Here is a 23,980-nt window from a genome sequence, read left to right on the forward strand (position 1 = left end):
CCCCAGGCACCTCCTGTCATGCCCTGCCTCTAGGTGATGGAGTGAGCATATATATGGCCATAAATATATATATATATAACTATACCTGTGCGCACAGCCTGCCTCCAGAGCACTCTGCCATTAGCTCAGGTTCTGTGCTAGCACTGCATCGTTTCCCACCTCCTTTCTCATTTTTCTCCCATCACCCCATTACCCCCTGCCCAGGCTGGGAAGGGAGAGCACAGAAACACTCTGATCCCCTCAGCACAGCCCTGGGGGCCGGCTCAGGTTCCCCCCGCAGCAGCTGGCAGCCCTGGCACCCACCCTGCACCCAGCCCGGACGGAAAGCCACCCTCCTGCAGCGGCACCGGGTGCGAGGAGCTGCCGTGCTGGGTGCCGGGTGAACATGCAGCCTTTGCCCTGAGATTTATGAGATTTACAGCCCCGGCCGTGCCCATGGTGAGTGGGTGGCCATGAGGTGTCTGCATAGTGGCGGGGGAATATTTTACCGCAAAATAAGCCTGATACACCCTGGGGACCCCTCCCTGATGCCCCAGGCAGGGTCTCTCCCCAAAAGTGGATGCTGCAGCCCTGGGGTAGTGGGGGGTGCAGGTTTCCTACAGCCCCATGGGCTGGGGAGGAGGGGCACAGAGCTTTCCCTTGGTGCTGGCAAATACACCCAGAGGTGCAGAGCTGAGCCATGGGGGGTCTGTGCGATGCTGGGTGCAAGGGGGTGATGCTGGGTGCAATGCGGGCTGGTGGGTACTGGGGGAGTGGTAGTTATGGAAGGGGGATGCTAGGTGCAAGGGGGTGATGCTGGGTGCAATGCGGGGGCTGGTGGGTACCAGGGGGGGTGGTAGTTGTGGAGGGGGGATGCTAGTTGTGGAGGGGGGATGCTGGGTGGTAGGGGGTGATGCTAGGGGGGGAATGCAATGGGGGGCATGGTGAGTACTGGAATTGGGATGGTGGTTGTGGAGGGCAGATGCTGGGTGCCGGGGCGGGGCGGGGGGGGGCACACTGGGTACAATGAGGGGAATGCTGGTTGCAGGGAGGGGATGCTGGGTGCAAGGATGCTGGGTGTAGAGGGGGTGCTGGGCGCCTGGCGAGGGGGATGCTGGATGCAATGCGGGGGGATGCTGGATGCAATGGGGGGGGATGCTGGATGCAATGGGGGGGGATGCTGGATGCAATGGGGGGGATGCTGGGTGCAGGGGGGGATGTTGTGTGCAGGGGTGCTGGGTACGGGGGTGGATGCTGGGTGCAATGAGGGGGGATGCTGGGTGCGACGGGGTGCAGGGTGCCAGAGGGCGCTCCGCCGCGGTGGCTGCGCTGCGGCGCGGGGCGGGGCGGGGGCGGGCACAGTGACGCGCATCCCGTCCCCCCCCGGTCCCTCCCCCCCGCGGTCAGCTGAGCCCCGCCGCGCCACCGGAGCCCGCTGGCCCCCCCGCCCGCCCCGGCCCGCCCGTTCTTCCCCCCCCGCTTCCCTCCCGCCGCATCCCTGCGCCCGCCACCCGCAGCCTCGCCCGGCTGTGTGCGTGTGTGTGCTCCCCCCCGGATCCTTCCCCAGCTGCTGCGGACCCCCCCGGCACGGCGACATGGCCCCCATCGGACTCAAGGCTGTGGTGGGAGAAAGTAAGATCCGCGTCCGGCCGCGTTACTTGCGCAGCCCGCGGGGAAAGGGGGGGTGAAGCTGCCCCGCTCCCTTTTTCCGCGGGTGGGGGGATGCTGTGGATGCGCAATACGGACCCTCGGGGCGGCATCAGCGCCCGGCGTGGGGGGGGGGACACGGGACCCCCGTGGGGCAGCGGGCAGGACGTGGGGATAAGGCGTCCCCACGGTTTGGGGGGGTCGTGGTTTGCAGTCTCCTTCCGGGTTTTATTGATTTATATTTTTTACGGGTGTGTGTTGAGGCTGTTGGGGTTTTTCTGCAGTGCTGAGGGGAGGGGAGGAGAATGGGGGGCGGTGGAAAAAGCCGGGAGGGGGGTAAAGAGGGAAGTGAGAGGTGCTCGAGTCTTCCCGGTATCCGGCTCCGGGGGGCGGGAGAATCGCCCCATCAGACCATAATCAGCAAAACCAACCGGGACCCCCATCGCGGGGTCTGGGGTCGCGGAGTGGGGGGGGCATAGGGATGTCCGCTTGTGCAGAAATCCGCCCCCCCGCGCCCCCGCGGTGACAGGCCGGGCGACTCGGCTTTGTCTGCAGCAAATGCTGCTTTCATGGAGATTTTTTTTTTTTTTTTAAATTTTCCCGGACGTGACATGGCTTCCCTGATCCCGGGGTAGCCGTGTCCCCCCCCTCCAGACCCCTCCCGGCCATTTCTGCGCCCTTTGGGGTCGCTATTTTTGGCGGCCGAGCCGCGGGGTGGGGGGAACGGAGCAGCCCCGGGTTCGCTTCCTCCTTCCCCGGCTGTTGCAAGATGATATTTCCAACGTCTTGATGGCGGAGGGGAGGCGGGGGGGGGGTGTTCTCCAAAACGCCCGAGGCTGGAAGGGGTGTGGGGGTGGGGGTCGGCTCCCTTCCCCGTAGCAAAATTAAACCGAAAATCTCCACGTTATAAAAAAAAAAAATAAATAAACCAAGAGCAGAAAGGGCAGGAAACGGTGGAAACTTCCCCCGGGCTCCCCGCAGCCATGAAAAGCCTTTCTCGTCCCTCCCCGCGCCTCTTGCATGATTTATTTCCGTGGCATCGTCGCCAGCCGGGGCCGGATCTCCTTTTTTATTTTTATTTTTATTTTTTTAATGGGGGGGCGATGGTGTGTAATCTGGGGGGGGGGGGGTACGTGGGTGAAACCCCCGCGGGTGGGGTTGGCTCCGTTGTGCGGCGAAACCTCCCGCCCAGGCTGCAGATGGTGCGGCCGGGGCTGGTGGTGTGATCGGGTGGGTGGTGATGGGAGGGGAGGGGGGGATATCCCCCTGGATTCATGGCCCTGCTTCGTACCCTGGGGATGGGGGTGGGGGGCTGCACCATCCCTATGCCCCGCACCTGCCTCAGCACCCTGGGGTGCTGCATAGGGGGGGCGTTTTAGAGCCGGCCAGCTGCAAAATGAAAGGGAAAAGGGCAGGGAAATAGCCCGTTGTTTCTGTGCTGCAGGATTGGCTTTGGGGAGGGGGGAGGTTGGCTGTTGTGCTTTGCTGTTTTTTCTTTTGGGGGGGTTGGTCCCCGTGCCTTAGCAGGAGGTGGGGGGCGCGGCTGGAGCAGCCACCCACGCACCCCCAGGCAGAGCCCCATCCAGTGCCCTCGCTAATGGGGAGACAGAGACCAGTGCCACTGCGTGTCCCTAATTTTCATTCATTGTCTGTGCACTGAAATAGGCTGGGAGAGAGCACACACACACACACAGAGGTTCAAGGCAGCATCATGGAAATCTGGCTCAGTCCTTTCCTTCAGGGTTTAATAACAAACCGCTCTGTTCTTCCCTGAAAAATATGATTCCGGGCTGAAAATGATAACTGGTAACTGGGCATCGGTGCTGTAGCAGAGCTATCAGGGAGGCGTGGGTGTCTGGCAGGGGAGAGCAAGGTTTGTGCAGGCAAAATGCTGCAGAGGAGCGAGGGACGGGGCCCTCAGAGGAGCACCCTGCGGGGTCCAGCCCTGCGCTCCCACCCGGGCTCGAGCTGCTCCTCAGGCTGCCGTGGGAAGCTCCTGGTCTCGGTGGGCTGGTTCCTTGCCTTGGGATGCTGTTTGCAGCTGGAGCTGCTCCCTCAGAGTCAGGACTGGTCCTCAGGGTCCCCAGACCTCCCCCTCCCCTGGCCACCAATGCGGCTAGCACAAGATTTCCCTGGCTGTCCCTCGCTGCGCCAGCCTGCTGGAAGACAGGGATTCCCCCGAGCTTTACCTGCAGGAGAAGATGTTTGCTCATAAGGAGCAAGGGGTCCAAGCCTGGGGATGACCCTGGGGCAGAGCATCTCTGCTGGGCTCCCTCCCGAGGAGGAGGAGAGGGAGGAAGGATGCTGCTGCGTTGCCATGGCTCGCTCTGCCACCCCCCTCCGGAGCTGCATTCTGCCCTGGCTTCCTTCCAGACCCGGATTATTCTTGTGACCAGCTGGTGCCATAACAAGGCAGGTTTTGACGGCCCCTGGAGAGGTGGGAGGAGGTGGGCAAGGGGACGAGGTGGGTGAGTGTTGCAGGAGATGGGCAGAACTGGATTGTCACCCCCTAGAGCCAGGGGGTGCGTGCTGGTGGGGGGCCTGTCCCTGCGCCTCCCGCAGTCTCCAGCAGCGATGGCTGCGTCCCTCCTGGACTCGCTTTCACCTGAGTGCACTCAGCCCCGGAGGCAATGCCCGAGGACCAGACCTCCTGCTGTGTCTTTTGCTCCCTCTGTGGTCACCTCCCAGTGAACCCACTGGAGAACCAGTCGCTTTGCTCTGGTTCTGGTTGGAAAAATCTGACCCACCTCTGAGGACATACATCCCCAAATCTTCATCTAAACCCCCACCATGTGGACATTCCTCCCATCTTCTTGCCCCAGGACCTCCTTGGATCTCCTCAGGGCAGCCTGCCCCGAGCTGCCCAGCCTGGTCCCCGCTCTCCTGCAGCAGCCTGCAGTGGAGAGGAGGAGGAGGAGGAGGCTCGGTTTACTTCACTGAACCATCACCAGCGAGGCAAGACAGGCTGTGCTGCAGGGGTGACACCTGTGCAGTGCCTGCCAGCACGGTGGGCTGCTGCAGGACACGTAGCCGGAGCACACGGAGGTGGTACCGGTGCTGGATCTGAAAACCGCTGGACCCCTTCACCTGCAAGAGGAGAGAGACCTCCCAAGGGCTTCCTTTTGCTTGTGTTGCTGTTGTGGACAGATTGGCGAAGCAGAGCAGAGCCAGGATAAAGGAGCACCCTGCTCGCTTCCAGAGACAGCAAGAAAACACCTTTCCCCCAGGACAGCAGCTGATTCTCCATGGAGCATCCTTGTCTATAGAGCCTCCCGCAGAGCAGACCCGTGCCTGGGTGCCTGCCACAGCCACACCAAGGAACCTCGTGGTTAAATCCTGCTTGGACAAGGTCTGATGTACCCTCGGCATCCATGCACAGCACTCATTGCCGTACCGTGTCACTTGGTGTCCCCATCTGTACCTCCCAAGGGTTCCCCCCTCCCTGGCTGGGTGCTGGGATGCGATGGCTCCAGGACCAGGCTCACGCTGAGCTGCACGTGCTGTGCTGCACCTCGGGGGACAGGGAGGTGGCACGGGCCTCGGGGCACAGCCAGGGGCCCCGGGGACCTGCTGCCGGGTGGCTGGTGACTGAGTCACCCAGGCTGCTGGGGGCACCTCCCCACTGCCACCACCCCTGGGCTGAGGGCACAGGGGCACTTTGGAGCCCCAGATGCTGCCCCTCGGGGATGGTCCGAGCCCATCTCAGGGTACAAGGCTTGTGTGCTGCCCCGGAGCCAGGTCTGGCAAGGTCTCTGCCAAGCAGAGGAGGAAGAGGAGGCAGCAAAGGGCCAGTGGGAACGTCGCAGGGATGCGCGTCACATCCTCATCCCTGCATGGGGGCAGAGCCTCCAGCCCCGCCGTGATCTCGGTATGCTGGTGCAGTGGCTGGGGGAGGAGGAGAGGGTCTCCCATGGGTGATCCAGTCCCTTCCTGGGCATCCCACCCTCCCAGTCCCCTCCTCGGGGAGTCCCCAGGGTGGTGCGGTGCTGCCTGCCCCACGTGTGGTACAGGAACGGGCACTTGGCAAAGCCTCTGCTGGGGTCTGTAGCATTTGCCCTCTTGGGATCCTGTCACCAGGATCTGTCACATTTCCAACATCGGCTCTGAGTTGGAAAAGCTTGAAAAAAAAAAAAAGTGCAAAATTCAGGACTCACCTTCCCACACAGTGCAGAGCAATTTCAGTCTCCAAACCACGGTTTATGCCAGGTGCTGAGGAAAACTTGCTGGTACGTGGCCATGGAAGGTTACCAAGAATGACAAACCTCACTTTGGCAGGTCCGCATCCACCCACTGGTGTCTGCATGTGCAAGAAGGCTGAAAAAGCCACCAAAGTAGAGGACTTAGGCTTTTTCTCTCTTAAAAAAAAAAAAAAAAAAAAAAAAAAAAAGTATGGCCTGGGTTTAATTCCCCAGCACCTCTCAGGAAGCATGTCCCAGGAGTGATTCCCTCCCTCTTCCCACAAAATCAACACATTTAAAAAGAGAATCATCATCACATGGCTTTTAGTTGCACGCTGAGAAGCAGATGCTGTGTCCACCAACTCACAGTGCGGGAAGGAACTTGGCTGTGGCATTTTGGAGAGCGCAAAAATATGTTAGGCTGAAGGTGTGTTAATTTAGGGGCTTCTACATCATTCACATAAACACACGAGTGCGTACACACGCATGTCAACACGCATGTTGTAGGGTCATAGATGGAGGCCATCAGATGGCTTGACATTGTGCCACCAAGGAAGCAGCAAAGACCACTCAGAGTTGGACCAGACCAGCTGCCGTCCACCCCATCCCCAGCATCCGCATGGGCACAGGGGACCAGCCCAGCCTGGATTCCTAGCGAGCTGAGCCTGGAGTGCCCCACTTTGTCGGTGTTTTCCTCCCTTTTGGTTCAAGACCAAGAGAAGAACCAGCTCAGAAAGTCACAGCCGCACGTGTAGGATGGAGCGACTTACCCCTGGGACAGGGACACCTCCCCTCCAGGACGCTGTGACACCCCGTGCGTGCCGTCCTGCTGCAGGAAAGCTCTTGGCTCCTCTTGGCGCTGAAGCATCACCAGCGTTGGCTGCACCAACCCTGCAGCCGCCACCAGCCAGGTCCAGCATCTCCGCTGGGGATGGAAACACCTGATCGAAGAGGACAAGCGGTAGTGAAGGGTGATGCCTTCAAAGGGGACCTGACGTGGTCTGTGGCCCATTGACCCTACTCAAATGAAGCAGCTCTGCTCAACTCCCAGGTCCTTGCACAGACCCACGGGAACTGGGCTGGGAGTGATCCCACAGGGAAAATCCGTGTGAATCTTACCCCGTTTCTCCGGCGCAGTTAATGAGAGTGACTCGTGGGCGTGATCCCGCATCTCATTTCCCTTATTCCTTTTGGGCATGTTATTAAATTTCTAAAGAGTTCAAGACCTCCAGATCTCTGTCCTCCTTCTCTTCAGGCTGTGCAGGTTTGCCCTGGCTTTGGCTGGCAGGTTTAAATACATATATCCTCCATGAGAGCAGTGCAAATAGGAAAAGGAGGAATTAATCACAGGTTACTATGATTACTGTGACTAATCCTTGAAGCTGGAGCCCCAGCAGCAACGCAGGGCTGCGCAGCTCCCTGGAGCAGCACAAATACTGCTCAGCGTGGCTTTGACATGTGGCACGTTCCACCAGGGGACATGAGGGAGATGTGTGGTGCTCTGGATGCGAAAATACCCAAGTTCTCCTCATCCAGGGTTGGGGAGGAAAGGATGGAGCTAAGCCTGGGCAATTCTGCCCATGCAGGACTTATCGCACCTGGATGGCACCTGGGCTGAACCAAGAACAGGTTCCTACGTGAGGAACGTGTCCTTCAGAAAGGCTGAGGTCTTCCAGGTGGGCACCTGAAATAATCTAGTGAGAAAAATTGGTGTTCAGGGCATGGACTGCTGGAGGGGAGGTGTTTGAGACTTGCTTGGTTTACGAACACAGTGGTCTCCAGGCTCAAATCATCCCTGAGATGGTTCTTAGCCATGCTGAAGGACATCAGCTGGGTTTTGCCTCCTATAAATGAAATTATTCCCTATGTCAATGGGATTGACAGCCTTCCTACCATCCTCAGGTTCGTAGGGCCTCTATAGGATAGGATAGGATAGGATAGGACAAGATAGAATAGAATAGAATAGAACAGAACAGAATAGAATAGAATAGAATAGAATATTTCAGTTGGAATGGACCAACAATAATCATCTAGTCCAAAAATGTCCTTGGGGACTGCTTGAGGATGGTACACTGGCACCTAGAGAACCCCGACCAAGGATGTTCAGAGGCAGATTCGTGCTCCACTACATTCAAACGTGGTTGTATCTGTGTAACATTCACACTGTCTTAAGCAATTAGTTAATGAACCGGCAAAAAAGCAGTTGCCAAGCCAACCCAAAGCCAAACATGTTTGTCTTGGAGATGCATCGTGACAGCTTTTTAAGAGAAGTGGGTCTTGAGCAAGCCTCACTGTGGATTGCTGTGACCCGGCTCTCCAGAGCAGCTCTGGGATTTTGAATCCCAAACCAGAGGACATGTGGGGAGAGGGAAAGGACTGAGCCCTGCCTGTGACAGAGGGAAAAGCCCATGGTTAGGACCACCTGTAGGACCTTGGGCAGTTCCTGCAGCCTGCTGCCCATCCGTAAAGCATCCATAAAGCAACTCCAGCTTCCCTGACCATGTGCAGCCCATGAAGTCCTGGGACGTGCCAGCAAAGGAGCATTTCCGAGCAGCAGGACTTTGGCCTCCTGCTTTGCTCCAGGAGGGACAGGCTTGGCCCTGGGTGCAGCGTCCCTCGCCCGTCCTAGGGCTCCAGGCCGCGGTGGTGGCCAGGACAAGGTTTTACTGCTCTTTCTGAAGCAGGATAATGGGCTTAGGGTATCTCAAAATGATGCACTTGGTCATGGCTTTGTTGGTGCATGCACAATCGATAGCAGGGTTAGTCCCTCTTCCCCCAGAACCAGTTGGAGACGTGGGGCTGGTTGCTTTTGCCATGAGCAAGCAAGGCAAGGCAGGCTTGGAGAAAGGCTGCCTGGCCAGCTCAGTGTAAATAACATGGGCTAAGCCTCTTGGAGTGACATGTGGGCTCGAGTCCTACTAGGCCACCATGTCACCAGCATCTGGCTTTGCTTGAAAACGATGCAATGGGTCATTTTCATGCCATGTGTCACCCTGAGAACGAGCCCAACTGCAGGTGGGGGGCTTGGGGAGGTGGTTGCTCTCAGCCATGTGATCATTTTAAACTAAAGGAGGGGAGATTCAGGCTGGACATGAGGAAGAAATTGTTGGCCCTGAGGGTGGTGAGAGCCTGGCCCAGGTTGGCCGGAGAGGTGGTGGCTGAACCATCCCTGGAGACATCCCAGGCCAGGCTGGACGGGGCTCTGAGCAACCTGAGCTGGTGCAGATGTCCCTGCTCATGGCAGGGGGGGCACTGGGGGAGCTGGGGAGGGCCCTCCAACCCAAACCATTCTATGATTCTGTGATCTCCATGATTGCACTCTTAGGACCGTATTACTCAAGAGCACTGGAGGTCTCACATTTGTAGGTGAGATGTGCTTCCTTGTCCACAGGCACTGGTGTTGTCTCCACATTGGAGGATGTCTCTCTGTATTGTCTGCTCTTGATAGAAATTGTAATTAAAATTCTTCCATCCTGAAGGAAACAGATGCAACGTGGTAGGTCCTGAAACCTGGTTTATCTCCAAGATGAAAAGCTTGACTGTGAGCATCACCCACTGACGTTCGAGCCCAAAAGCTCTGGCTGGCCAGACCATTTGGGGACACGGGCGGCAACATCTGACCTGCTAATGCGGGGACGTGAGAGCTCTGCTTCCCGGGAGGCGTCCGGGCTTGACTTGAGGACCTCAGGGAATGGAGGAGCTGCTGTTTCCCCCAGGAGTCTCTTGCTCATTCTATAATGTTCCCTGAGTGCGGAATTGGCTCATCCTGGTGCCGATGGGGACCCATGTCTGACCAGGGCACAGACACCCTAAAACCACAAAGCCCAGAGCAATCACAAAGCCCAGAGCAATCACCCTCCCAGGTGCCCGGTTTCCACTCTGGGAGGCCCATCTTGGTGCCAGGATCAGGCCAGGGGACATCACAACACTTTTGTCACCGGGAGGTTCACAGCCAGGCAGGTGCTCCCCGCATCGCACACATCCAGCTCAACCCCTGCACATGCAAGAGAGCGAGGGAGTCCTCAAAAAGCGAGGCTCTGAGGACAAAATGTCCCCTGCAGCAGCTGCCACAGCAAGGACAAGCACCTGGCTGGCCGAGGCAGCATTTCGGGGAGCCCCAAGCCCCTGTCCCCCCACTTGCCACAGCAAACAGAGGGTGCTGGGAGCACCGTGGGAGCCTTTGCACCGACAGCACCTTCCCCAGGCACCAGGGTGCTTATTCCCAGCCTCCTTCCGTCCTTCCACCCTTCCTTCCTCTCCCAGCCCCGGAGCAAAGCTGTATTTTCATGGCAGGGCAGGATTTCTTTCTGGCTGCTCACAAACCTGGACCCTTCCCGACCAGTATCGCTGCCTGGCACTGGTGCGGCGGCACCCACCGCGCTTTAGTCCCGTGGTTTGTGATGGAGGTTATGGGATGGAGGTTGTGGGTGTGGGATGGAGGGCGCCTGCGTTCTGCCTTGTAAACAGCATGGTTATTCCTGGATCCTTCATCCGGGGAAGGAGCCAAATGTGAGTAAAAGGAGGAGGAGGAGGGTTGCACTGGCATCCTGCCATGCTGGCCCCGCGCAGGACCAGAGAGCAGGACCAGGGATGTGCAGTTAGGGTTAGGAAAACAAATCCTGGTTCAGTTTTTTGCACGTGGGTGACCTGGTTTTGGGTGGGCAGCACACATGGGTGCAGGCAGCATCCTTCCCCCTCCAGCAGCACTCAGCCAATGCGCCCAGGCTACAGACCCAACCCCAGTCACCCTCCATCCCCTCTCCATGGCCCAGAGATGCCCCACACTCCCTTTACTGATGGAGAGGCTAAGGGATGTGACCAAGGGCAGGCAGGACCATGGCCAGCATCCTTCTGGGCTCCCCAAGGAGATGGATGTGCAGTGGCAGGAAATTTAGGTCCCAAACTACTCCATGTAAACTCAAATCAAGGCTTACCTGGAGGACTGGCACCCATAGGGTCACTGCCACAGGGGAAGGGTCCCAAGGCCGGGCCAGGAAGGGTGAAACCCTCACTACCATCTCCCCACATCTCTGCCTTTTCTAATTTAGAAACATTTCTAAATTGGGTTTTAATTGGGCATTTCCATCCCAGTCCCTGGAATCAGAGAGTTGGAGCAAAACCCTCCTGAGGTGGACATAGACTCTTCCCCTCGGGCTCAGCGGGGCAGTTCCCAGCATGTCCCTGCTCTGCGAGGGGTGATGGTTCATACACCGGGGTAAAACCGGGACCTTCAGGGTCTTGGGGACACCTCATGTCCCCCAACACAGATATTTAGGCAGCACGTTGGTCTGGTAGGAGGACAAGTCCCTATTCTGGCAAGGCTTGAAACCCCCTCCCTGCAACCCAGCCCCAAAAGGTGACGTCTCCGTCCCACTGCTGGGGCCACCTCCTTGCATGGCCTTAACCTGCACCCCACGGGGAGCAGCCCCACAGCCTGGCCTGGGGTGTCTGTGCCTGGGAATATGGGTGCGGGGTGTCCCCAGCCCTGGGGGTCCCTGGGGCGCAGGGGGACCCGCGGGTGCTGCCGTCCCGGCTGGTTGCATAAGCCCAGCAGCCAAGGGAGGCAAAATGAGATTGCGGGGGATTACAAGGAACAGGCTCAGGCCACTGGGTTCTTGTTTCTAAAAGGAGCTCTTAAGCCGCTGTTGTTTTCCTTTGGATTAGGGATGAGGCATGTGGGGTGGCCCCCAGCTCCCCAGAGGGACCCCCCGACCCTCCGCCAGCCCGTGGCTCCCCACTGGCATGGGCTCCATCTGTTAGTGCCAAACATGAGAGAAAAACAGGGCTGGGGGGTGACCAGCCCTCCGTGGGTACCCCAGAACCTCCCATCTCCTCCCCACATCCCCAGGAAAGGCACTGGGGGAGCAGGGCTGGCTGTGACCCTACACATGGGGGCTTCAGTGACCCCAGCGCAGACCCCGCTGCTGCCAATGGGCCCCAAGGTGTTCTGGGGGGAAACTTGGGGTGCTCACACCCCCCCGTGCTCCCTCTCTTGCAGAGATTATGCACGATGTGATCCGGAAAGTGAAGAAGAAGGGCGAATGGAAGGTAAGCGCCAAACCCTGGGGGGGTCAAGAGATGATGAGGGTGATGGGGAGGAAGCAGAGCAGGGGGTAGGTGTGGGCAGGGAGTCCCCAAAGCAGGTGGGGGGGTGGGATGGGCAGTTCCCAGCTGTGCCCCCCGCTCACAGCCCCTCTGCGCAGGTGCTGGTGGTGGACCAGCTCAGCATGCGGATGCTCTCGTCCTGCTGCAAGATGACCGACATCATGACGGAGGGCATCACCAGTGAGTACTGGCTCCCGGCCACCTCTCGCAAACCTCGCTGTGGGAAAGGCAAGACCAGGGGACCCGCAAAGGCATCTCCAGGCTGGCAGGAGCCAGTCGAGGCAGCGGCATGGCCCCCCCCAGCCCCATCCCACGTGGGATGGAGACGCGCTGCCTCCCGTCACTAATGGCCAACTGTCTTGGAGCCGGGTTGATGTTCCACAGCCTCCCTCCTTGGCTGCTGGGGCTGGAGGAGCCCAAACGCCTTGTTTCCTGGCTGTATCTCAGACCGAGGAGGAGGAGACCAGGTGTAATTTTACGTCAGCCCTATAAATAGGTCCCTGCAGCCCTTGGGAAGGAGAAGGAAACCCCAGACAGTGCATCGGGAGGTGTTCGGGGTGGTGGGGGGTTGCCCCAGCCCAGGTACCGCCAGAACATCACCCCGGGGTGGTTCCCTCCAGTGCAGGGATGTGAGAATAAATCAATAGACCAAAAAACGAACCCACCAGCCCCCGGGACCTGCCAGGCACCCCCACACACAGCCCAATGGGGCATCACAGGGATGGGACGAGCTGGGGACATCCCCCATCCCAGCTCCTGGGGACATCCCCTGTCCCAGCTCCTGGGTGGGCAGGGATGAGTGGCTGGGGACATTTTGGACGTGGAGGGGTTGGCAGGGCTGGTCCTGTGCTGCCATGGGGTATCCAACACCCGATGTACCCCTGCCCGCACCTGTCCCTGCCACGGCCCCTGTTTTCTCCCCTAGTTGTTGAAGACATCAACAAGCGCCGGGAGCCGCTGCCCAGCCTGGAGGCCGTTTATCTTATCACCCCTTCTGAGAAGGTGAACACCAGGGGGGCGGTGTGGGGGCCTTTGCTGGGGGGATGCCCATGCTGGGATGGGCATCTGTGCCCATTGGCAGCATCTCAGCCCCAGCGAGGCCGGGGGTGCAGAGGGGCAGAGTGTCCCCTGCACCAAGTGGGGACACACCAGGTGACCCTGTTGAGATGCCCATGGTGCCACCGTCCCCAGCCCAGGCGGTCCATTCTGTCTTGCAGTCCATCCACTCCCTCATCAACGACTTCAAGGATCCTCCCACCTCCAAGTACCGAGCTGCCCACGTCTTCTTCACTGATTGTGAGTACTGGGGGTCATGGTTCCCACCCCGTTGGACCCCGGACCCCCAGCTCCCCCCATATACCTCCCTGGCCAAAGAGAAGGAGAAGGAGCAAACCGTGGGGTGGCAGCCCCGTCCTGCCCATGGCACCGAGCGGCTGCGAGCGCAGGCGGCTGGTTTCCATCACCAACGGGATGGCTGGATCCCAGCACCCCGGGGCGGGCTGCAGGGAGCCAGACCTCCCCCAAGACAGAAATGGGGGCACAGAAAGTCCCTGTCCCTAAAACACATCCAAACAAGCGTGGATGGAGGGATGCCGGGATGCTGAGCACTACCCTCCTCCTCTTCCCCTTGCAGCCTGCCCCGATGCTCTCTTCAACGAGCTGGTGAAATCCCGCGCTGCCAAGGTCATCAAAACCCTGACAGAGATCAACATCGCCTTCCTCCCCTCCGAGTCCCAGGTGAGGCTGGGCTGGGGACCATCCCCGCTGGGGTGGTCGGGGGGATGGGGCAGCTGGGGGATGCTCCAGGTTCCTTCTCCAGCCCATTGGGGTTTGTGTAGGAGCCCCTGAAGCCGCCACGCACCCCTCTGCCCCAGCCGGCTCCTCACCTCCCACTCCGCTCTTTCTCCCTGTCTCCTTTGATTACTTCTGAGGGCTGATCTGCTTGGGGGGGATTTAGTGAGTGGTGGGCCTTGGCCGGCTCTATGCCCCCCCAGCACAGCCCTCAGCCAGGGGACAGTGGGGACAGGGAGGGACAGATGGCGTGGGACACACTTGGTGCCATTAACTCTTCGAGCTGCAGCATTTTTGGGGAGATGACTTCTTGGCATCCCCATACATAGCCAAATTGGCTTCTGGTCTTTACTGGTGGCACGGCCAGGAAGCAGCAGGTCCCCACGTGTCCCCAGGTCTCTGGTTCCCTGCCTGGGAGCAGGTGACTGCTGTGGGCAGGGCCTGGGGGGGCTCCTGCCTCCTCTGCTCACCGCAGGGGGCTACACGTGGGGAGGGACCATGCCATGGAGCCAGAGCTGGCAGCCCAAAGCCCAAGGGTTACTCGCAGCATCATTGAGCTTCAGCTGGGACCTTCATCTGGGGTTAAATCCTGTTCCCAAACCCACCGGGGTGTCCTGCGAGGCCGCTCTCCTCTGGACACCACCCTCTAACCTCCCTCCTGCTGCACCTCCCAGGTTTATTCTCTGGATTCGGCCGACTCCTTCCAAAGCTTTTACAGCCCCCACAAGGCCCAGATGAAGAACCCGATCCTGGAGCGGCTGGCGGAGCAAATCGCCACGCTGTGCGCAACGCTGAAGGAGTACCCGGCCGTGCGGTACCGGGGGTAAGGGCACCCCTGGGACCGGCCATCCCCCCCACAGTGCGGCAGAGCTGGGGCGATGCTGAACATGGAGGAAACGGCCTCAAGTTGCGCCAGGGGAGGTCGAGGTTGGATCTTGGGAAAAATTTCTTCCCGGAAAGGGCTGTGGGGCATTGGAACAGGCTGCCCAGGGCAGTGGTGGAGTCACCATCCCTGGAGGGGTTGGACAGATGGAGATGAGGTTCTCAGGGACACGGGGCAGTGCCAGGGGGGGGTTAAGGGTTGGACTCAATGCTCTTGAAGGTCTCTTCCAACCAAAATGATTCTATGAGGCCATGCTGTGCCCTGTGTGGGTGTGGGGATGAAGGAGGGGGCGGGATGGACAGGCACCTGCACTCAGTGTAAAAACAGACTTGAAGATGCTCTGGAGAGCTGAGGGGGGATTGGGACCCTAAAATCCAAGTGGCATCAAGGCAAAGCGGAGCATGGCAAAGAGATGTGGAAATGGGTAACAAAAGCTGCTGAGGTCCCTCCTCTCCCGTGAGACAAGGATGTCGCACAGGGAAACAGCAGCTCCTCCCCATCCTGTGCTGGTGGGAGCCACCCATCCCAGGGAGCTCACCCTTCCCTCTGCGTCCCCCAGGGACTACAAGGACAACGCGATGCTGGCGCAGCTCATCCAGGACAAGCTGGACGCCTACAAGGCTGATGACCCCACCATGGGTGAGGTGAGCAGGGACGGCATCGCAGCCCTGGGGGGGATGCTGGGGTGGTGCTCCACTCCTCAAGTCCCACTTGAGCTCTGCCATGCAGCAGTTGCAGACCCCAAGTGGGGACCCCGAAATGGCCCTGGCTTCCCCCGAGCGCCTATGGGGCTGGAGGGGTCCCTGGCCCTGCTGCTGACAGCCCCCCCGGCTCTGCAGGGTCCGGACAAGGCTCGTTCCCAGCTCCTTATCCTAGACCGTGGCTTCGACCCTGCATCCCCGGTGTTGCACGAGCTGACCTTCCAGGCCATGAGCTATGACCTGCTGCCCATCGAGAATGACGTCTATAAGTGAGTGCAGTGCTGCTGTCCCTCCGTGACCCCCCTGAGCAGGATTTGGAAGCTTAGCCGTGAAGCCTGAGCCTCAGCATCCCTCCATCCACCACAAGTCATCGGGTGGGAAAAACCACTCCTGCCTGCAGCCTGGCAGGTGTGATGGGCAGGATTGATGGCCCATCCCTGGAGACACCCCAGGCCAGGCTGGATGGGGCTCTGAGCAACCTGAGCTGGTGCAGATGTCCCTGCTCATGGCAGGGGGGGCACTGGGGGAGCTGAGGAGGTCCCTTCAACCCAAACTATTCTGTGATTCTATAAAAAGGGGCTTTCCCAGCCTTCAACCCTCCCAAAATTTGGCAGTTGAAGGGGTACAAGAAGGCGAGATGTGAAACAGAGTTGAAATAATGTCACCTCACTGCTGGCAGAGCTAAGAAGGATGTCCCCCCATGTCTCCCCAACTTCTCTAGAGCCCCCGTAGCGAGGGCACCATGTGCTCCCCAGCCCCGGCCCCGCTGTGACACTCCTGCCCTCTTCCCAGGTACGAGACGAGCGGCATCGGGGAAGCCCGGATCAAAGAGGTTCTCCTGGATGAGGACGACGACCTGTGGGTCACCTTGCGCCACAAACACATCGCCGAGGTGTCCCAGTGAGTGTCTCCGCGGATGGTTTGCTGGCTAGGTGGGACCTTGGCATTGCCACCCACCCCACTGCTCAGTGTCCCCTCCCAACTGACGCTGTGTTCTCCTGTCCCCAGGGAGGTGACCCGGTCCCTGAAGGAGTTTTCTTCGAGCAAGAGGATGAACACCGGCGATAAGGTGACCTGACTGTGCCTGCTGAGCAGGTGACAGGCGCCTGGGGGCTCGGCCGTGTGCTGGCACATGGTGGGGTCTCCTGGGGACACCTGATGGGAACCTCTGCAAAGGGACAAGGGTGCTCAGGTCCCTGACGGCAGGCGACGGCTGTGGGGTGGCGGCTGGGGAAACGGGGTGCCTTGGGAGGGCGCTGCACCACGGGGGTCTGTTTGCCACCACCATGGGGTCTGTGCCCCCAAGCAGCCTTTGTCCCCAGCCCATTCCCTTCCTGAGACCCCCAAGCCGGTGGCAGCAAGGGTACCTTGGTGGAAATTGGGTGTAAATATGGCTGAAAGCACCACCTCAGCCTAAGCCAAGTGCCCAAGGGTCCTGGGGGGGTTTCTCCCCTCAATACTCTGGTTTGCAGAGCTGCAGACCCCTCCCTGCCCCACAGACCTGGCAATGCCACGGCTGGTGTCACCAAACCCCTGTGAGGGGCTCACACAGGGACAGAAGTCCTTAGCAGGGTCATCCCCTCCCTTCTCATGGTCCCTAAGTCCCTGAGGGTGAGTGACAATGTCCCCTTCCCTTGCAGACCACCATGAGGGACCTGTCCCAGATGCTGAAGAAGATGCCGCAGTACCAGAAGGAGCTCAGCAAGGTATGAGGTGGGGGGATGCCCGTGCAGAGCCCACTCGGGGAGCAGGCGATGGCAGCTGTCCTGGAGGGTCCCCAGGTGGTGGCACGGGGACTTTGGGCTGCTGCCAGCCCTGCTAGGGTGACCGCATGGCTTGTGTGTCCCCAGTACTCGACCCACCTGCACCTGGCCGAGGACTGCATGAAGCACTACCAGGGCACGGTGGACAAGCTCTGCCGAGTCGAACAGGTACCGGCTCCCCCAGCCCCACATCCCCATGGGGACAAACTGGGACCACCAGCTCCTGCCCCACAGCTCAGCACGGAGCCGTGGGGTGATGGGTACGTGTGTTCTCTGCAGGACCTGGCCATGGGCACTGATGCTGAAGGCGAGAAGATCAAGGACCCCATGAGGGCCATTGTCCCCATCCTACTGGACGGGAACGTCAGCACCTATGACAAGATCCGCATCATCTTGCTCTACATCTTCCTGAAGAATGGTGAGGAGGAGAGCTGGGCAGGGCTGGGCGAGACGTGCAGGCAGCTCCGGGTGACAAACAGCTCAGGGTTTGGCCAAGATAAACGAGAGGGAAAAGCTCAACCCTGTCCCCCACAACCACCACCAAGCCGGGTGTCCTAAGGTGACAGTGGAGCAACCGTGTCCCCACGGGAGGCATTTCTCAGGAGGACACCATCTCCCTGTTGCATTTCCAGGTATCACTGAGGAGAACCTGAACAAGCTGATCCAGCACGCGCAGATCCCGGCAGAGGACAGCGAGATCATCACCAACATGGCCCACCTCGGGGTGCCCATCATCACAGATGTGAGTGCCCACCCCTGGCTTCCCATGGCCGGCACCACCCCTCAGAAGGGCCATGTCACCTCTGGGAACCGAGTACTCCTTGGGATGCCCCCATCTCCCCTTTGGGGTGTCCCCGGTCCCACAGCTGGAGCCCCCATGTCTCAAGGTGTCCCCATCCTCCTCCTCCCCAGTCCACCCTGCGCCGCCGGAGCAAGCCGGAGCGGAAGGAGCGGATCAGCGAGCAAACCTACCAGCTCTCCCGATGGACCCCGGTCATTAAGGACATCATGGAGGTGAGCCAGCACGTGTGGGACAGGGGACAGAGCAGGGACCCCAGCATCACCCAGGAAGGGACCTGCAGAGACCTGGCTGCTGCCGGCCCAAACGTGGCACCTCTGCCCGACACGTGCCCTCCAGGCTGCTCGCTGCCTGTGATTGAAACAAGGGTGGGATGTTTGGGGAGCTTTTCCTGTTCTCCATGTGCACACTGGCCCCAGGTGGGATGCACAGCATCCCCGCGATACAAAACGCAGTAACAAACTGGTTGCTCCTTGTGCCACGATGGACATGGCTGAGTGGCCTTGTCACAGCGTCACCCATGTCCCAGCTGAGCTGGGGGACAGGCACGGTGCCATTCACGCCTGCCTGTGCCTGCGGGAGCTGCCTCTGAGCTCTGCGCTCGGGTAGCACTGGGCAGAGCTAAAAAGTGGTTTTCTCCAGGCGCTGCCGTCCTCCTGACCCACTCTGTCCTGGCCACCCCTCGGCTGGAGCAGCCTCTCGGGGTTTGCCTGGAGCCCCGGAGCTGGGGAGATCCCAGGCACCAAAACTACGCCCCAACACAGACATTTCCCACCTGCTCGGACAGACAGACCCTGGAGTCACATTTTGGAGAGCAGGGATATCACTGCAGCTCAGGGCCACCTGCTCCCAGGCACTGATGACAAGCAGAGCCCCAGCTCCCTCAATTTCCAAAAGCACACGTAACACCAGCTCCTGCCTTTGTCTATCACAGCCTGTGTAAACCCTCACCAGGGTGGCTCCATGCCCAGGGCACCCCAAAACCTCCTCCCCAGGACCAGAGGGGACCATACAGAGCAACAACATCTCACACTATGGCATCAACCCTCCACCACTGAGAAAAACAAAGAGCAGGTCGCTTACCCCAGGGTTGGCTCTCAGATGTGAAGCCTCCAGCTCAGCGCATGGACCTGAGCTTCCCAGGAAATCGGTGCATCTTCCATCACCCCTTACCCTACCTCCCCTGACACCCCCAAAGTCGGGGTGAACCTCCCCTGTCCCCCCATGCTGCAGCCCCCCTGCCCCACAGCCACCACGCACCACCCTCCTCGCCCCAAGTGCATCCTCTTACAGGAACACAGCCACATTGTTCTGAAAAGCAAGGCTATGCAAATATATGCAAATGAATCCTGACCCAATTGGGCCAGTCCTCCTGGGCAGGGGCTGGGGGCCATGCCTGGCTCCTCGCTGACCCCGACGGGGACTCTCTGCCCGCAGGATGCCATCGACGACAAGCTGGACACCAAGCACTACCCGTACATCTCCACCCGCTCCTCCGCCTCCTTCAGCACCACCGCCGTCAGGTGCGTCCCCCCGCCCTCCCCTATACATCGGTACCTATAGCACCGTGAGCATCCACCCCTTGCCTTCCCCGAGGGGCTGTATCCACCAGCAGGTCTGTGAGCTGCTCTGCCCTCATTCAGGCATTCCGTGCCTCAGTTTCCCTGCCTGTAACAGCTGGCTGGAAAGCTGGACTTTACCTGCTCCAGCAGCAGTTCGGAAGCTAACTAACGTGGTTTTAGTTAAGATGTAAACTCAGTGTGTAGTTTGCTGGCGAGCATCCTCCTCCCCATCCTTCATCCCTCTCGTCTCCCTCTCCAGCGCTCGCTACGGCCACTGGCACAAGAATAAGGCCCCCGGCGAGTACCGAAGCGGCCCCCGCCTCATCATCTTCATCCTGGGTGGTGTCAGCATGAATGAGATGCGCTGCGCCTACGAGGTGACACAAGCCAGCGGCAAGTGGGAAGTGCTAATAGGTGAGTGAGCGGGAGCCGGGCTGGACCCTGCGCCCCGTCGCGTGGCTGCTCATCCCACGCTCCCTTCTCCATCCCGCAAATTCCCGGCTCCAGATGGGTGCGGGAGCAGGAGCTCTGTGGAAAGGTCTTCTCCTGCCGCCCGGTGTCACCCCTGTGTCCCTGCTCCTCAGGGACAGGACATGTCCCTCCATCAATCGCCATTTTTGCTCTCATTTTTCCTCTCCCTGTTTGGTTTTCTTCAAGCAGAACTGGGGGAAAGAGAAGGGAGTTTTGTGTCTCAAATTGCTCGTGTTGCACCCTCATCTTTGGGGTCTTTTCAGGGAGAAAAATCAAAATAAAGAGCCGTGCAACGCTGCACACCAACCACAGTATGCACTGTGCACGCAACAGGAGATGCATTTTCTTGTTGCACATGTGCTGCACGTCCTGCCGCGTTGTGTGTGCAACTAGACATGCGTTGTGTGCTCAGTCTCAGCACTCTAAAGAGCCGTGCGGGACACAATGGAAGCCCTGCCAGATGTTAGCAAGGAGCGTTTACGTCCACTGAAATTCCCCTGGGGAAGCACAGCTGGATACGCACCTTGTAGGGCAGGGGGAAGGAGCCCCTCACCATCTCAATCTGATCCCTGGATTCTTGCTTGGGGCAGCTGGTAGAGCCTCTTGCCAGCATCTCACCTGCTCCTTGTGTTCCCCTGGGAGCAGAGGCCCCCTCTCCATCACCTCCAGCTGCCCCCAAATGTGTGTCCCCCCCACCAGACCCACCACCCCCCAGCTCCATCCCGCCTCTCGCCCATCTCATCCCGTGTCTCTCCGGGGACCATCCCCTGCATGTGCCTACGATGCTCCGGGTGGCAACCGCGTTCTTCCTCACCCCAAAAAAAAGGTGGTGGGGGGTCTTGGCGCAGCTGTCAGCCCCGCTCTGTTCTCCCGCAGGTTCTACTCACATTCTCACTCCCACCAAATTTCTCATGGACCTGAGGCACCCCGACTTCAGGGACTCTACTAGGGTGTCATTTGAGGATCAGGCTCCAGCAATGGAGTGAGCCAAAGAAACCAAGTAAAGGCAGCTTACTAATGAAAAAAGAAACTCTTCCTCCCCGAAGGGTTTTCTTTGATTCTTCCGTTCCTCCTTTCTTTAATTATTGTTTTGGGGTTTGTTTCCGTTTCTGATAAGAAAATGCTTGCGGTTCCTCCTGCCAGGTGGAAAAGCATCCAGCGCCGCTCCATCATCTCTCTGCCATGTCTCTTGGCCGGACCTGGCCGGCTCCTTCATGCCATGAGTTCCCCCTTGACAGGGCCAGAGGGGCCAGGGACGGCGGGTCGGGGTCCTGCCTGCCCGGTGAAGGTGTCCTGGGATCTGGTGCCCAGGGGAGAGCGGGCAGCAGCGGGCGCAGACCCGGCGCTTGTCCCAGCCCTGGCCCCCCCATGTCCCCCATGGCAAAGTCTGGGTGCTGCCCTGATCCCCCAGCCCGGGGTGTGATGGGGCTGAAATCCTGAGTCGATGGGTCGCAAAAATGATCCGAGGCTGGAACAGCTCTGCTGCGAGGACAGGCTGAGAGAGTTGGGGGGTTCAGCTGGAGAAGAGAAGCTCGGGGGAGACCTTATTGCAGCCTTTCCGGACTTAAAAGGGACCAGTAAGAAAGATGGGGACAGACTTTTTAGCAGGGCCTGTTGTGATAGGACAAGGGGTGATGTTTTAAACTAAAGGAGGGAGATTCAGGCTGGACATGAGGAAGGAATTGTTGGCCCTGAGGGCGGTGAGAGCCTGGCCCAGGTTGGCCAGAGAGGTGGTGGCTGAACCATCCCTGGAGACATCCCAGGCCAGGCTGGACGGGGCTCTGAGCAACCTGAGCTGGTGCAGATGTCCCTGCTCATGGCAGGGGGGGCACTGGATGATCTATAAGGTCCCTTCCAACCCAAACCATACTGTGATTCTACAACTCCCTGCCTTACTAGGCTGCCTTCACACTTCCTTCATAAAGCTCCAGCCCAAACTATTCTATGGTTCTGACTCTATGACCTGCAGAGGGTCCCTCCTTGCCCACCTGCTGCCTGCACCTCTCGCCTTCTCACCCCTGTGGCTTTTTGGCCACCCCAACAAGTCCAGGAGCCACCCCATGGACCAGGCACCTCCCAGCTCCACCCATCCCTTTCATTCCTTCATTTCTCCTTTTCCGTTCCTTTCCCATTATCCGCCCCTGCCTCCCCCAGCCTCCCCCCACCCCACAGCCGTACATTTTCTCGCAAGCATTTCCACGGCGTGCGGGGCCATCGCCGCAGGTAAGGCCTCGCCGGGGGGGACCGGGGACAGCGGGGACAGCGGCCGGGGCACAACGGGGGGGGGTCTCAAAACCATCACTAACGCTCCCCCCTCCTTTTCCTCTACCCCCGCAGGGTCCACACACATCCTCACCCCACAGAAACTGCTGGACACGCTGAAGAAACTCAATAAAACAGAGGAAGAAAGCAGCAGTTAAAAGGAAACGCCGCCACCGACTCGATGCTGAATTCACCCCCTCGCCGGGCGCGCAGCCCCGGGTGCGACCCCCCCGCACCCGCCCCAGCCCGGCCCCGCTTTCTTGTGTTGACCCCCCTGCCCCTCCCGCTGCCTTCCCCATCTCATTTTATCCACAGGGAGGGGGCAACAGCCAAAAAAAAAAAAAAAAAAATATATATATTAAGAAAACCGATGCTTTGTGTTTAAAAGAGGAAAAGGAAAAAAAAAAATGGATATATTTGTAGCTGCAGCTATCTGAAGCACCCAGGAGCGCATTGCTGAATAACCCATCTGCCCATTGCTAGCGAATGATGGTGACAAAAAAACAACGGGGGAAAAGAACATTTTCCAAAAGTTTTGCTCTTCTCTGGGGTCATGTGTGGATGGACGGATGGACAGACAGACACACCACCATCACTCCGGCCTCTGCTTTTGAGGGGGGGGGTCCCCGCCACCATTGCCTGTCCATTGTCTTTTGGGGTGGCAGGTGCTCCCGCCAGATGTGCACGCCAACATCTGGCCTGGGGCGGGGAGGGGCTGCACCCAGGATGCTTCACGCTGCGGCAATTCCCATGCGAAAAAGGGACCAAAACGGTCAAAACCTGGAGACGGGGCCCATTTGCTCGCACGGTCCCCGCCCCCCCCTCTTCCCCAGGTGCTCCTTAGAATGCATATATATATATATAAAATAAAAATTTAATTTATATCTATCCCTTTCCATCCCACGGCAGCTCGGCCCCCCCGTGCCCGGCTCCGCTCGTGTCGTCCCGTGGTGAAGCGTTTCTGAGCGTGCTGTCGCCCCGAGACCCCCCGCTCCGGACCCCCCCTCCGGACTCTGTGTATATTAATGAATGTGTCTTGTGATGTTCTTACAAGCTTGGTGTATAGTGATTTACCCAAACCTCTGATTTTAGTTTTTTGGTGGGTTTTTTTTTTTAATTATTATTATTTTTACACCCCAGGATTGCCCCCGCCCTCCCCTGCCGTTAGGTGCACTGCAATATTTTGGGGTCCATTGTTTTGTTCTCTCCCTCTGAAGGCTGTGACCTCCCTTTTCCTTCCCCCAAATCTCTCTTTCTTGCCTCGTTGGTGGTTAGCCCCCCCCTTCCCTAACTGTCTGTTCCTTGCCCATAAAGTTAAATATATATTTTTAGGGCGAAGGCTGTATCATTGCACTGATATTTGTTGATTCCTCCTTGGTACTCCCACCCCATTTGAGTTCCTTCTTGGTTTAGCAATGCAAATGCTTCAGGATCTTGTATGTTGGACATTACTGTTTGGTTATTTTTTTTTCTGTAACAGTTATTTATATAAAAAATAATTTATCAAAAAGGAAAACTTAAAAAAAAAAAAATCTAGTCTGTCTTGGAACTTGTTTACCTTGAAATTACTGGAATCTAAATGTTTGAAAGTGTTGAAGCACAAACATGTATCATCTCTGTATATCTGTTCTTCTGTACTAAAGCACTCGAGTGACTAAATAAAAGCGATTTCCATCCCTAGTGCAATTGGGGCTCTGCCGTGCCGCTTGCTTGGGGGCCAGGCGAGGGGTAATATTCTCACCAAGCCCTCAAAATGCCTCCACGGGAGAGATCCTGGTATGGTGTAAAACACACCCGAGAAACGGCTTTGAAAAGGAAGAAAAACCCCACAAGCCAACC

The 23,980-nt window shown here is 58.7% G+C and overlaps 1 protein-coding gene across 2 annotated transcripts; it reads left to right on the plus strand.

Annotated features, from left to right (window-relative positions):
• Positions 1–1,437: 1,437 nt before the first annotated feature.
• Positions 1,438–23,812, plus strand: STXBP1 (syntaxin binding protein 1). 2 transcript variants are annotated; one of them, XM_065648530.1, is made up of 19 exons: positions 1,438–1,611; positions 11,803–11,852; positions 12,008–12,089; positions 12,835–12,911; positions 13,127–13,205; positions 13,543–13,646; positions 14,375–14,523; positions 15,143–15,227; positions 15,423–15,553; positions 16,077–16,184; positions 16,293–16,353; positions 16,925–16,990; positions 17,135–17,215; positions 17,327–17,465; positions 17,680–17,789; positions 17,960–18,061; positions 19,284–19,369; positions 19,668–19,822; positions 22,217–23,812. In XM_065648530.1, the coding sequence occupies exons 1-19, from the start codon at positions 1,575–1,577 to the stop codon at positions 22,297–22,299; spliced, it is 1,785 nt and encodes a 594-aa protein (XP_065504602.1). In that variant the 5' UTR covers positions 1,438–1,574; the 3' UTR covers positions 22,300–23,812. The 2 variants fall into 2 exon arrangements, with proteins under 2 accessions (XP_065504602.1, XP_065504601.1); XM_065648529.1 differs by lacking the exon at positions 22,217–23,812 and adding an exon at positions 20,756–21,003.
• The last annotated feature ends 168 nt before the right edge of the window (positions 23,813–23,980 follow it).

This window comes from Caloenas nicobarica, chromosome 19, assembly GCF_036013445.1.
Source record: "Caloenas nicobarica isolate bCalNic1 chromosome 19, bCalNic1.hap1, whole genome shotgun sequence".
NCBI lineage: Eukaryota > Metazoa > Chordata > Aves > Columbiformes > Columbidae > Caloenas > Caloenas nicobarica.